The sequence below is a fragment of the Schistocerca piceifrons genome, chromosome X, assembly GCF_021461385.2.
Source record: "Schistocerca piceifrons isolate TAMUIC-IGC-003096 chromosome X, iqSchPice1.1, whole genome shotgun sequence".
Lineage (NCBI taxonomy): Eukaryota > Metazoa > Arthropoda > Insecta > Orthoptera > Acrididae > Schistocerca > Schistocerca piceifrons.
Window position 1 is genome coordinate 553,292,457 of NC_060149.1, and position 14,406 is coordinate 553,306,862.

Below are 14,406 nucleotides of genomic sequence, written 5' to 3' on the forward strand. Positions count from 1 at the left end.
ATGGGAGCTTATTTTATGAATGTTTAAAATACAACCAATCTAAAGAGTAAGTAACAAGTCACAAAATGTGCTGAGGTATGGCAGTATGTTGGTGTTTGGGTGATTTGAGTGTGGATGGTGAGTGTGACAGCAGATGGTATAGGCAGTGCATAAGCAGCAAACAGCAAAAGGGAAAATGTTGGCAGCTCTACCTGAAAAACCAGAAAAACTCATACATGCAATCTTTGCACTTTAAGCTAAGCACTGGGCGTACATTCTGAGTTAAATTATGAGAGTGACAAGGGAATTTTGTTAAGTAGAAGACTGAAGGATATGTAGTTTTCTATTACTGTGACGAATTTTGGTCTGTGCTGCCAAGCCAGACAACTCAAACACTAAACACGACCCATAGCTATTTACACAACGACAGAGTGTTTCATGAGGACACATGCATTTCCAGTATTGCATAGAAACCATCAACCACATAAGCAGTCTGCAATGACCACATAACACTCTAACCCACTGTTCAAATAGTGTGGCAAGTTGCATATCAGTTTTAACCAAAAATGTAAACTAGATCAGTTAAAGACAGGCTTGGAATGAAGTCCTACAAAATTGTTGCACCATTTAGCACTTCAGACTTGAGTGTCCTTAACATCTGCTCACAGAGCTGTGTACAAATACAAACAGAAACTGAATCAAGTAATCTACTAACCAATTAAAATACTGTTGAGTACTGCAACTGGCTGTTGCAGTTTGTGCACAATGGAAAGGTTGACCTTGAAATGCTCTTTTTTCTGATTCAGAATGGCTGCTTGTATTGGGGTATGCGAACTCTCAGAACAATTGACATTTTAGCTCTGAAAGTCCTTATTATTTATACTGAGAGCCTCTCCATAGTGTGAAATCAGGAGTGTTGTGTTCAGTTGGTGGAACAAAAATTACTGGATCAATCATTTTCTGTCTACCCATAACTTCTGACACATATGTGAGCAATACCTGCAATCTTTTTTCAGTGAACTAACAAAAATACACTCCTGGAAATTGAAATAAGAACACCGTGAATTCATTGTCCCAGGAAGGAGAAACTTTATTGACACATTCCTGAGGTCAGATACATCACATGATCACACTGACAGAACCACAGGCACATAGACACAGGCAACAGAGCATGCACAATGTCGGCACTAGTACAGTGTATATCCACCTTTCGCAGCAATGCAGGCTGCTATTCTCCCATGGAGACGATCGTAGAGATGCTGGATGTAGTCCTGTGGAACGGCTTGCCATGCCATTTCCACCTGGCGCCTCAGTTGGACCAGCGTTCGTGCTGGACGTGCAGACCGCGAGAGACGACGCTTCATCCAGTCCCAAACATGCTCAATGGGGGACAGATCCGGAGATCTTGCTGGCCAGGGTAGTTGACTTACACCTTCTAGAGCACGTTGGGTGGCACGGGATACATGCGGACGTGCATTGTCCTGTTGGAACAGCAAGTTCCCTTGCCGGTCTAGGAATGGTAGAACGATTGGTTCGATGACGGTTTGGATGTACCGTGCACTATTCAGTGTCCCCTCGACGATCACCAGTGGTGTACGGCCAGTGTAGGAGATCGCTCCCCACACCATGATGCCGGGTGTTGGCCCTGTGTGCCTCGGTCGTATGCAGTCCTGATTGTGGCGCTCACCTGCACGGCGCCAAACACGCATACGACCATCATTGGCACCAAGGCAGAAGCGACTCTCATCGCTGAAGACGACACATCTCCATTCGTCCCTCCATTCACGCCTGTCGCGACACCACTGGAGGCGGGCTGCACGATGTTGGGGCGTGAGCGGAAGACGGCCTAACGGTGTGCGGGACCGTAGCCCAGCTTCATGGAGACGGTTGCGAATGGTCCTCGCCGATACCCCAGGAGCAACAGTGTCCCTAATTTGCTGGGAAGTGGCGGTGCGGCCCCTACGGCACTGCGTAGGATCCTACGGTCTTGGCGTGCATCCGTGCGTCGCTGTGGTCCAGTCCCAGGTCGACGGGCACGTGCACCTTCCGCCGACCACTGGCGACAACATCGATGTACTGTGGAGACCTCACGCCCCACGTGTTGAGCAATTCGGCGGTACGTCCACCCAGCCTCCCGCATGCCCACTATACGCCCTCGCTCAAAGTCCGTCAACTGCACATACGGTTCACGTCCACGCTGTCGCGGCATGCTATCAGTGTTAAAGACTGCGATGGAGCTCCGTATGCCACGGCAAACTGGCTGACACTGACGGCGGCGATGCACAAATGCTGCGCAGCTAGCGCCATTCGACGGCCAACACCGCGGTTCCTGGTGTGTCCGCTGTGCCGTGCGTGTGATCATTGCTTGTACAGCCCTCTCGCAGTGTCCGGAGCAAGTATGGTGGGTCTGACACACCGGTGTCAATGTGTTCTTTTTTCCATTTCCAGGAGTGTATCTACAGTTATTTCATGCAGGATGATGCAAGAGTGCATAGCTAATGCATGTATGACAGTATTATGAGCTAAATTTGATGATAGTTACTATCTTATCTTTCCAAGTTATTTCTGTCCACACAATTTTCAACCCAGACCACTTCCTTCTGGCTTCTTGCTCCTTACTTTTCTTTCTCCCCACTGCTCCCATTCCAGTAGTTCACTAGTCTCAGCTGACAGAACACTACTTCCATATATCAGGTTTTCACCAATATTGGAGTATCTGAATGGCAAAATAATCCAAATCCAGTCCAATTTTCAGTTCTATACAGTGCTTTGTTGCCTATGTGCCATAACTTGAATGGTGATGTGGTGGTGTTCATTATAATTTTTGCCCCATATTCAACCACTCATTTAGTCATTAACATATATATTTGCTTTGTTTGGGGTACTTTCACCACATTTAATGTAATTTGTGATTACACAGAATGAGGTAGTGCAGTTATCATACCACTGTAATATGCATACAGAAATGACAATTCTAATCATCAGAATATTTGCCTCCAGTGGACAATCAACAAAGGATCTTGAATTTTTGATGTTCTGGTAACCAAGAACACAAGCAAACACAATAATGAGACGAAGTAATTATGGACCTACCTGGTCTGTGCTGGGAGATCGACATCTTTCATCTGCTTCACGAGAATTGCTTTCACCAGGGTTTCGTTTTGGAGATCTGGGCACTCTCTGGTAAGGATCTGCTGAGCCATATAGATCTGGTGAAGCCATATTTAGAAGGCATGTTTTCTGAACAATGTCAATGATAACAATCCCTGTTTCAGTCCCATAAGCCATCCTGAGAAAGAGTTAACAGTCAAGACAACCTTTTCTAATATATTATAATGTGCATATTAAAAGTGGTAAAAAGCACCGCATGGATAGAATATAGTATTTACAATGGAAAATTGTAACATACATCACATACAGAATGCACTACACATAATTCTGTTTCAGCACACTAGTATGAGAGAAGTCTGCTCTTATCCACAGTACTTTGTTATTATTATGCTCGTAGCATGTCATAACACAAAAATGTTGCTTCAGATAATTGAACTGAACTTCTCCTTTTTACTAATACGGAAAAACACAGTTGAGAGGATTTATGACTAAAAGGAAAATTTAGCTCCTCGGGCACAACTGATGAGGTATCTTCTTGAAGTGTCATCTTCAAGGGCAAGACACTATGAGAAAGTAGTAGTAACTGAAGTAACTACAGAAAATGACAATTTCAGTGGACCTGAAAATCTGCCTTATGGGGTAAGTGAACAAATTATTTGCAACTGCAATCATATCTGATTAATGTGCTGACGGATCATATTAGTGGGCAATTTAGGCATAATTTGCTATAGACTATCCCATGAAAAAATTTCATGCATACTATTATGTGGTACCAGTAATGAATGTGTATCCAAACATAGTGACAAATGCTTCCATGAAGGAGCAGAAATTAAATAATGATTAATGCTCCCTTGTGCGAAAGCAGTGAGAAATAGGTTTACATATGTTAACATCCACTGGCCATAAAATTTCCCTTTCATACTCTGAAGGCAGTTACGATAGTGTTTCCTAAGATAATAGAGCAGTTACTTTATCAGTAATATGTAGAATCCTAAAATTAAAAAAGAAATGGAGTTGCAACTGTTATGTATATTACTGTTATCCACAAATTGAAACTTTGGTACATTTTCAAATTCACTGTATCAACTTATGCTTCTCAGTACTTACAGACCGTAAGATGAATTGATGCTAAGTGAGGTAATTTGGCATGGTTGTTCACCATTGACACAGGGGGTAAGGCACACTAGGTGTGCTTGGAAGCCAGGTGGTTTCTTCTGTGGGCCTTGGCGCACTTTCAAAGGTGTAGCAAATTCAGTAGATGAGCCCGAAGAACCCTGAAAGAAGTAGTAACATTTTTAATCTCATTAATATCTCCATATTTGACATTTTTTATATAGAGCCATTATATGGCACACTGGTTAATTGATAGATGAACACTATTTCGTGAGATGCATATTTTGCTTCCTGAGCAGTTCTTTCATTAAATTTTATGTTATATAATTTTGTATGCCAAATAACTGCATAATAAGCCAAAGATGAGTGTCAGATCTGTCAAAATATATTTATTTTCTTTAATTTGCAAGTGTGATCCTGTTTAGTGCACCACCATATAGAAATTCACCACTATCTTCTTTTAAACATGAAGAGTGAAAGGTAAGTCCTGAAAATAATCAACAAACATTTAGCTTGGTTAGAGAAAGAACTGTACCAATGTACCTCACATACAGCAGCCAATGGAGAGCAAAGAACATAGATTGGAAGCCAACTGGAGAGTAACAGCCTGAACAGAAAACTACCAAAATTATAACAAGTTCATCATGTGCTGTGCACAAAATCCAGGCTACACTATATGCAAGGAAAAACAGAAAATTGATTCCACAAAAGGAGAAAATAGATGTAAGAAGCAATTGTGTGAAACTTAAGTAAAAGTTAACTAACTGGTTAGAACTGACTTGTGAAGAAAACTGTCAGATTGCCTGCTGCTGATACTGAGGTTCAAAGAATCTGACTGATGAAATTTCTCATACTCATAAAACTATAGCATAGCTTGTTGTGTTAAGAATAATGCAATTAGAAGAATGCATGTACCACACTACATTCATTCACTTAATGTATTCACTTTTAATGCTGATCATAACACATCATTGTTTTAGAACTGTCAGCACCAGTTCAACCTTGCTTTTCTGCTTCATTTTTGATAAGATTCCAATTCCCCATTCATAAAGCATATTTGCAAATCTATCTGCTTCTGCATCTCTTGCAAACAATCTATACTTTAATATTACACACAACAGTCTGAGCCTATTTTTGCTAACCTCCTTGACCAAGTGCAGTCAAGTTTGAGTGTATATTTCTGTCACTGAAAGGTAGGAGGGTCGACCAAGAACTTCGATTATGAAGGGATGAGGAAGGAAACTGGGCACAACCTTTTATCAAGAATTATCCCAGCCTTTGCCTAGAAACTTAAATTACAATGTTTGGATGGAGATCTGAAATACCCACCTCATCAGAAAATGTTCTGAAAGCAATTTTCAGATCTCGTTGTTTTGCTCTTCTAATTATTGACTGAAATTGGTACATTCAACGTTTGTAAAGTGAAGGCAAGAACTTGTAGGTTTGCCCTCACCATTTAAATGCTAAGAAGCACATGAAACTCAATAGTTTACAGACAATTTGAGAAAGACAGCAGCCATCTTTTTAGTATTTCAGTATCTTTGTGAATAACGTCCCCTTGCTGCAGAGTTTTACAGCATATTTTGAGTTTGAATATAATAAATTTCCTAGAGACCAAAATGCTCAAGTCCACAAATCAGCATGACGTTTGAAAGCCTTGCTCATGCAAAACCCAGCTTGTTCTTTTCTCACATGCTATACTGCAAACTATGGATGAAGGGCAACAGACAATTTACATATTTCTAGATTTCTGAAAAGCATTCGACATGGTACCACCTCACTGCAGACTGTTGTTGAAGGTATGTGTATATGCAATAGTCTCCCAGATTTGTGACTGGCACAAAGACTTCTTAACAGAATCTATAGTATGTTGTACTCAATGGCGAGTGTTCATCGGAGACAGTGTAAAATCAAGAGCGCCCTGGGAAGTGTGATAGGACCACTGATGTTTCCTATACACATAAATTATCTGGCACACAGGTGGGCAGCAGTCTGTGGCTGTTCACTGATGATGCTGTGATGTACAGGAAGGTGTTTATGATAAGTGACTGTACGTTAATACAAGATGACTTAGACAACATTTATAGTTGGTGTATTGAATGGTAGCTGGCTCTTAATGTAGAAGAATGTAAGTTAATGTAGATGAGTAGGAAACACAAACCCGTAATGTTCTGTTAAAGCATTAGTAGTGTCCTGCTTGATACAGTCCCACCATTTAAATATATGGGCACAACATTGCAAAGCAATATGAAATGGAACAAGCATGTGAGGCATGTGAGGATTGTGGTAGGGAAGGCAACCTGTCAACTTTAGTTTATTGGGAGAATTTTAGGAAAGTGTAGCTCATCTGTAAAGGAGACTGTATATAGGATGCCAATGTGATCTATTCATGAGTACTGCTTGAGTGTTTGGGATTCGCACCAGGTTGGACTGAAAGAAGACATCAAAGCAATTCAGAGGCAAGCTCCTAAATTTGTTACCGGTATGTCAGATCAGCACGCAAGTGTTACAGATATGCTTCGGGAGCTCAAGTGGGAACTCGTGGAGGGGAGCAGACACTCATTTCGAAGAACACTTCTGAGAAAATTTAGAGAACTGTCATTAGAATCTGACTGCAAAACGACCCTATTGCCACCAACATTCATTTCACATACAGACCAGAGACACAACATATGAACAATTAGGGCTCATATGGAGACATACAGACAGTTATTTTTCCCTCACTATCTGCGAGTGGAACAGGAAAGGAAAGGAAATAACTAGTTGTGGTACAGGGTACCCTCCACCACACAGTGTGTGATGGCTTGCAGAGAGAGTATGTAGATGTAGATGTAAAATTGATGACAGTATTCTATTAATGAACAAGTTGGCTGAAGAGTACACACACACACACACACACACACACACACACACACACACACACACACACACACACACACACACAGAGATCCATATATATTATATTATCAATAACTGATTACTTTCATTGTTATGTTAATAAATGTGGTTATTTCAAAGTCAGTTACATTTAACATTTGTATTTCATCAGTTCACTTGGTGCATTGCTTTTGTTTTCATAGTTATAGTAGTATTAAACACATTTTTGTCTGCTGCTTAAAGTTGGTAGAAATTAGGGAACAATCAATAGTAGTCAATGTCATTAATGACACTTGTTTCAGCTCTGCCACTCACATCACCCTTATCACCAAGAGTGTTTTTAGAGTACAAATACAATAACTACCTTGTATGTAGGCGGCTAAAGGCTATGACATAGAAAAAGAGGGGGAGAGGGAGAGGGAGAGGGAGAGGGGGAGGGAGAGGGGGAGGGGGAGGGAGAGGGGGGAGGGAGAGGGGGAGGGGGAGGGAGAGGGAGAGGGGGGAGGGAGAGGGGGAGAGGGGGGGAGGGGGAGAGGGGGGAGGGGGGAGGGTGAGAGGGGGGAGGGTGAGAGGGGGGAGGGGGAGAGGGGGGAGGGGGAGAGGGGGGAGGGGGAGAGGGGGGAGGGGGAGAGGGGGGAGGGGGGAGGGGGGAGGGGGAGAGGGGGAGGGGGAGGGGGAGAGGGGGAGGGGGAGAGGGGGGAGGGGGAGGGGGGAGGGGGAGAGGGAGAGGGGGAGGGGAGAGGAGAGGGAGAGGGGGAAGGGGAGAGGGGGAAGGGGAGAGGGGGGAGGGGAGAGGGGGATGGGGAGAGGGGGATGGGGAGAGGGGGATGGGGAGAGGGGGATGGGGAGAGGGGGATGGGGAGAGGGGTAGTAGAGGGAGTGGGGGAGGGGAGGAGGGGGGGAGAGGGAGAGGGAGAGGGAGAGGGAGAGAGAGAGAGAGAGAGAGAGAGAGAGAGAGAGAGAGAGGGGGAGACTTTGGGTTTGATACAGGGAGTAAGGACCTGAACAGAAGAACAATAAAACAAAGGCTATGTTACAAAATGCTGAAATGACAGGAGACGAAGACTAGACACACAAAGAGAAGATAGTAAAAATTACTTTAAGACAAACTGCAGATGTAATAAGTGTAGCAGTCTGTCATGGGTTTTACTTGCTTTAGAATATGCTGCAACAAATGTAAGTTTCACTGTGAGTTTCTGTCTTAAAGATAAATAAATAAAAAATAAACACACGAAGAAGAGTATGTAGGAATTTGATAGTGGTCAGAGAAATAACATTACAAACTTTACATTAAATATGTAGTAAATCTAAAACATTATCAGCTTTATAGATGTTTATTTCTCACTTTGACACAAATGTGAACACTCTATTGCTGCAGGCTTGCATGTGATATGATACAAATCTACCTACATGAGCTATAATCCTTGTGAGGATATTCATTGATGGAGTAGAAGGAGTTGGCCAACAGGAAGTTCTGTAATTCACTCTGAAATCAATCTTTATCACTTACAAGACCTTCGATATGCTCTGGTAAGTTATTGAATATATGAGTACCTATGTATTTGACTCCTTGTTCTACTAATGTTATGCTTTAATAGTCCTTATACAGATTATATTTATTAACTGATACAGATTGTTCAAAATACACATGCAAACATGTACTTGGAGTGATTTTTACTCTTTAGAAATGTTTCAGAATTGGTTTTCATTGCAGGTACATAACAGATTGCAAGACAAAGCAAGGACTGGAGTGAAATTCAGGAAGACCTGCGGAGGATTTGCACTTGGTGCAAGGAGTAGCAACTTACCCTCACCATAAGCAAATTTAATGTATTGTGTATATGTAGATAGAAAGGCATATTAGTCCATGACTACAGGATAGCAGAATGCTTGCTGGTAGCAGTTACTTCAGTAAAATATGTAGGAGTATATGTATGGAGTGATTTCAAGCAGATTGTTCACATAAAATTAATCATAGTTGTGCCAGATGCCATACTGAGATTCAATTGATGAATCCTTAAGAAATGTACACCTACACCTAAATACACACTCTCCAAAGCACTCTGTGATGCATGATGGAAGGTACCTTGTGACACTACTAGTCATTTCCTTTCCTGTTCTACTTGCAAATGGAGCAAGAGAAAAACAGTCACCTATATGCTTCAGTATGAGCCCTAACTTCTCTTGTCTTCATAATCCTTATCCAAAATGTACATTGGTGGCAGATGAATGTGTCCACAGTGAGCTTCAGTTGCTTGTTCTCTAAATTTTATCAATAGTGTCCCTTCAAAAGACCTTCCCTTCAGGGATTCCCATTTGAGTTCCTGAAGCATCTCCTTAATACTTGCATGTTGATCGAATTTACTGGTAACAAATCTAGCAGCATGGCTCTGAACTGCTTCAATATCTTCCTTTAATCCAACATTGTGCAGATCCCAAACATCCAAACAGTAGTCAACAGTGGGTCATGCAAGTGTCCTATACAAGGCCTGTCTAAAAAGTATCCGCCCTTCGGTCAGAAAAAATATTTCGAATACCTGACGGGGTTGGAACCCTAATCATCTTCAAAGTAGGCCCCTTGTGCTTGCACACACTTAGCCCACCAATCCTTCCACTGCTGGAAACACTTCTGGAAGTCTTCCTTTCGAATAGCGTTCAGCTCCATCATTGTGTTCCGCATTATCTCTTCTTTACTCTCGAAACGGGATCCTTTCAGTGGAGTCTTCAATTTTGGAAACAACCAGAAGTCGCAAGGAACCATGTCTGGAGAGTAGGGAGGTTAGCAAATGACTGTAATTCCATGTTTGGCCAAGAAATTTTGGATGAAGTGGGATGCAATGTGCGGGGGCATTGTGATGCAGTTGCCAGTTTTTCGCGGCCCACATGTCTGGTCTTTCGCACTGAACTGTGTCACAGAGTTGCTGGAGAACATCTTGATAGTACTCCTTTGTCACTGTCTGTCCAGTGCACATGCATGATGCACAATTCCATGGACATCAAATAAGACAGTCAACATCACCTTGATTTTGCTTCGCACCTGCTGTACTTTCTTCAGCCTTGGAGACTCGGGATGTTCCATTGCAACGACTGTCTTTATGTTTCTAGGTCATAGCCATGCAATCATGACTCATTTCCAGTTATCACAGTGTTCAGAAACCCAGGATCAGTGTTGGTGGTGTCCAGAGGGTCCTGTGCAACGTCAAAATTGAGATCTTTTCATTCCGGTGACAACAACTTGGGCATGAATTTTGCAGCCATTCGGTGTATGTTCAAATCATCATGCAAAATCGCACGTGCAGAATCTTTACTCACTCCAACATCTTGGGCAATCTCCTGCACAGTCAAATGATGATCTGCATCACCGAACTTTGCACCCTCTCAACAACAGCTACACTCCGAGCAGTTTGGGGCCTGCCAGACTGCTGGTAACTCTCCGCTGATGTGCGGCCATTTTTGAATCAGTTGAACCACTCCTTAATTTGTGTTACACCCATTGCATCTTCTCCAAACACCTGCTGAATCTTACTAATTGTTTCGCTTTGAGAATCACCAAGCTTTTGACTAAATTTGATGCAGTATCTTTGCTCAACATGTTCAGTCATCCTGAGGGAATCAGTAATCCAACAAACACGTTGTGTAGCACCTCACTCAGTGACCAACTGGCAATGCTGGAAGGCTGGGATAAAATTCACGCATGCGCATGAAGGTCTCTTCCTTTACTGTGTACAGTGGTGCCGCCCTATCGTCTCTATTTTGTGTGGGAAAATCGAAGATTGGATACTTTTTAGACAGACCTCATGTGTGTGGTCTTCTTTACAGATGACCCACACTTTTCTAAAATTCTCCCAATGAACTGAACTCAACTATTTGCCTTCCCTACTATGATCCTTCATGCTCACCACCCTTCATATTGCTTCATATGCCTAGATATTTAGCTGACGTGACTGTGTCAGTGAGCACATTACTAATTCTGTACTTGAACATTCTGTATTTTTATTTTTTTCCTATTTGTCATTGAGTGAGGTGGCACAGCAGTTAGCACACTGGACTTTCATTCGGGAGGACGATGGTTCAAACCCACATCCAGCCATCCTGATTTAGGTTTTCCATGATTTTGCTAACCGCTTCAGGCAAATGCTGGGATGGTTCCTTTGAAAGGGCATGGCTGATTTCCTTCCCAATCTATTCCTAATCCAATGAGACTGATGACCTAACTGTTTGGTCTCCTCTCCCAAATCAACCAACCAACCAACCTTCCTATTCATCTGCATTTACTTACATTTTTATACATTTAGAGCAAGTTTCCAGTGATCACATCAACTATAAATTTTGTCTAAGTCACATTGTATCCTCCTACAGTCACTCAATGATGACACCTTTCATTACACCACAGTACCATCAGCAAACAGCAGCAGACAGCTGCTTACCCCTTCCAATAGATCATTTATGTACCACATTTTGTGGACTACGAGATGCACTTTTTTTTTTTTTTTTTTTTTTAGAAAAATTGCCACCAAAATTCATCCTGCCAGTCTTAAAAATGGCCATATATTCGATACCTCAGGAAACCAATCTCTATTGGGCAACATTGGATTCAACTGGTAGCAGCAGTGCACCGATGTGACGAAAATGATTTGCAGGGATTAACAAGCTTGCAAACACTGTCCCCCTCCCACCCTGCCATCACAAACCCACAACACTGTCCAGCGTATGAAGAATCATTGCAGTCTACAGTGCCAGTGAATTGGAATTGAAAGTGATTTGTGTTATCAGTAACAGTACAATATTTTTGTTAGTAGCTAGTTTCCTAATGGAAAAAATAAAGGGTATTCATATGATGTGGGCTATAAATTGAATATAATAGCATATGCAGAAGAACATGGAAACAGGGCAACTGACTAGCACTGATGACTGTGCAATTGAGTGCCCCACAAACCAATAATAATAATAATAATAATAATAATAATAATAATCATCATCATCATCAGAGCAACTGAGCAGTATTTCAGCCTTCCACCAACAGAAACAACCATACACAATTGGCAAGCTAGTAAAGAAGAACTGAAAAAATGAGGAAGACTAAATGTGTGAACAGCAAAATGGCCAAAACTGGAAGATGACGTACTGAAATGGATTGAAGGACACGTCAAAATGGCATTGGAATTAATACAAAAATGATTCAAATACATGGTCGTAAGCTAGCACTACAATGGAACTTAGCAGAGAATGTCACAAGAGTATGAAGACAAAATATTCTCTTTCCATCGCTTTATTGTTCAACGTGGAAAGAAAAGCAGTGTGGAACTAAGCCAAATAGCAAATATGGATGAAACTCCTCTGAGATTTGATGTGCCGAGTAACAGAACAGTTGCGATGGAAGGTGCTAAAACTGTAACTATAAAAACAAGGGGACATGCAAAAATGCATTATACTGCTGTCCTTACATATTGCGCTGACAGTATTAAACTTAATCCAATGACCATTTTCAAGTCCAAAACAATGCCGAAACCTTCTGAAATACCAGCAGGTGGTGGTGTTCATGTACAAGGATTGAATGGATGGGGCTGGTATGAAATTATGGATTAACAGAGAGTGGGAGAGATGGAAATGTACTTTATTGAAGAAGAGTTCTCTTCTTGTGCTAGATCAGTTTAGTAGTCATTCAAAAAATTCTGTGAAAGAGAAACTGAGACACGGCAATACAGATCTTGCTGTTATTCTGAGATGACTTACTCCACAACTACAGCCTCTTGATGCCTTGGTAAATAAACCATTTAAAGTGTATGTGAGAGAGTAATTGAAGAAACAGATGATACTTGAAACCCAACATGAATTCATGTGGAGGGGAGCTTTAAAATAACCTACAGTCAAAAAAGTGTGCCAGTGGAGAAAACAGTCATGATCTAGAGTGAGAGAAGACATTATTGTTAAATATTTCAAGAAGTGTGGCATAAGTAATGCTCCTTATGGCAATGAAGACCATCTTATATATGAAGGGGACAATGATGATGACAAAGAGGATGAGGAGGAGGAGGAGGAGGAGGAGGAGGAGCAGGAGGAGCAGAAGAAGAGGAAAGTTCAGATGACAATTTTCAGAGATTCTGAAGGTCAGTTCAGTTTTATAAACTAAGAATCTTTTCAGCCTAGATGTGCAATATAATAATAAAAATGGTAAAAATGTTATTTTCTTAAAAGCTGCTTAAAAATTAAGGCACGTCTTGTAATCAATGGCATCTCATAGTCCTTAAAATATGGAATATAGTAAATAAAAGCAGCCCTATCACACTTACCTGCGGCACTCCTGTTGATACTCTTGTCTCTGATGAACACTCACTGTTGTAGACAACATACTGAGTTATATTACTTAAGGCATCTTTGGGGCACTCATTATCTGGGAACCTATTCTGTATGCTTATACCTTCAAAACAGTCTGCAGTGTGAAACGCTTCTTGGAAATCTAGGAACATGGAATCTACCTGTTGCCCTTCATCTAATGCTCACAGGACATCATTTGAGGGAACAGCATGCTTTAGTTTCATATGAGTGATGCTCTCTTAAAACTGTGGTGATTTTTGGACAGAATATTTTCCATCTCAAGGAAATTTACTATTTCTGAAGTGAAAATATGTTCAAGAAATTTGCAGCAAACTGATGTTAAGGATATTGTACTCTTAAGTTTTTAGGTCAAGAATGGGGTAGCTTACAAAACACTCATTTGATCAATATTTGAATATTACTCGTCAATCTGAGGTTTATAGAGGAAATAGGGAAGATCCAAAGAACAGTGGTACATTTCACTAAATGTAAGTAAGCGTAAAGTGTCAGTCAGATGCTCAGTCACCTCCAGTGGCAGGCAACACAAGAGAGGTGGTCTGCATCATGGTGTAGCTTACTGTTAAATTTACAAGCGTGTAGGTTCCTAGAAGAGTCAACCAATATATTGCTTCCTTCCATGTATTTCTCACAGAATGACTATGCAGATAAAATCAGAGAGATTCATGCCCACATGGTGGCTTACCAACAATCTTCCTTCCCAAGAACCATTCACAACTGGAACAGTAAAAGGAGGGAGGAACACAGAGTACCCTCTGCCATACACTGTGAGGTGGCTTGCGGAGTGTATGTGTAGATGCAGATGTGTATCTGTTTAAGACTTTCCATCCAAGACAACATGTTACATCCTCCCTACCATGAAATCCTAAATGCAGTCACAAGTCTCATTTGATACCCCATACAGTGACACTTTTGATAATAAGCATAAGTGTAGTATCAAGTCAAATGTTTTTCAGAAATCAACAAATACTGCATACACTTGACAGCCTTGAT

The 14,406-nt window shown here is 41.5% G+C and overlaps 1 protein-coding gene across 3 annotated transcripts in view; it reads right to left on the reverse strand.

Moving 5' to 3' along the window:
* Positions 1-14,406, reverse strand: part of LOC124721331 (syntaxin-binding protein 5) — a 1,049,372-nt gene that overhangs the window by 202,973 nt on the left and 831,993 nt on the right. For all 3 annotated transcript variants that reach the window (XM_047246245.1, XM_047246244.1, XM_047246243.1), the window contains exons 12-13: positions 4,198-4,364; positions 3,073-3,268 (exon numbers count right to left, since the gene is read on the reverse strand). In XM_047246245.1, the coding sequence (XP_047102201.1) occupies positions 3,073-3,268; positions 4,198-4,364 (363 nt within the window). The remainder of the gene's footprint in view (positions 1-3,072; positions 3,269-4,197; positions 4,365-14,406) is intronic.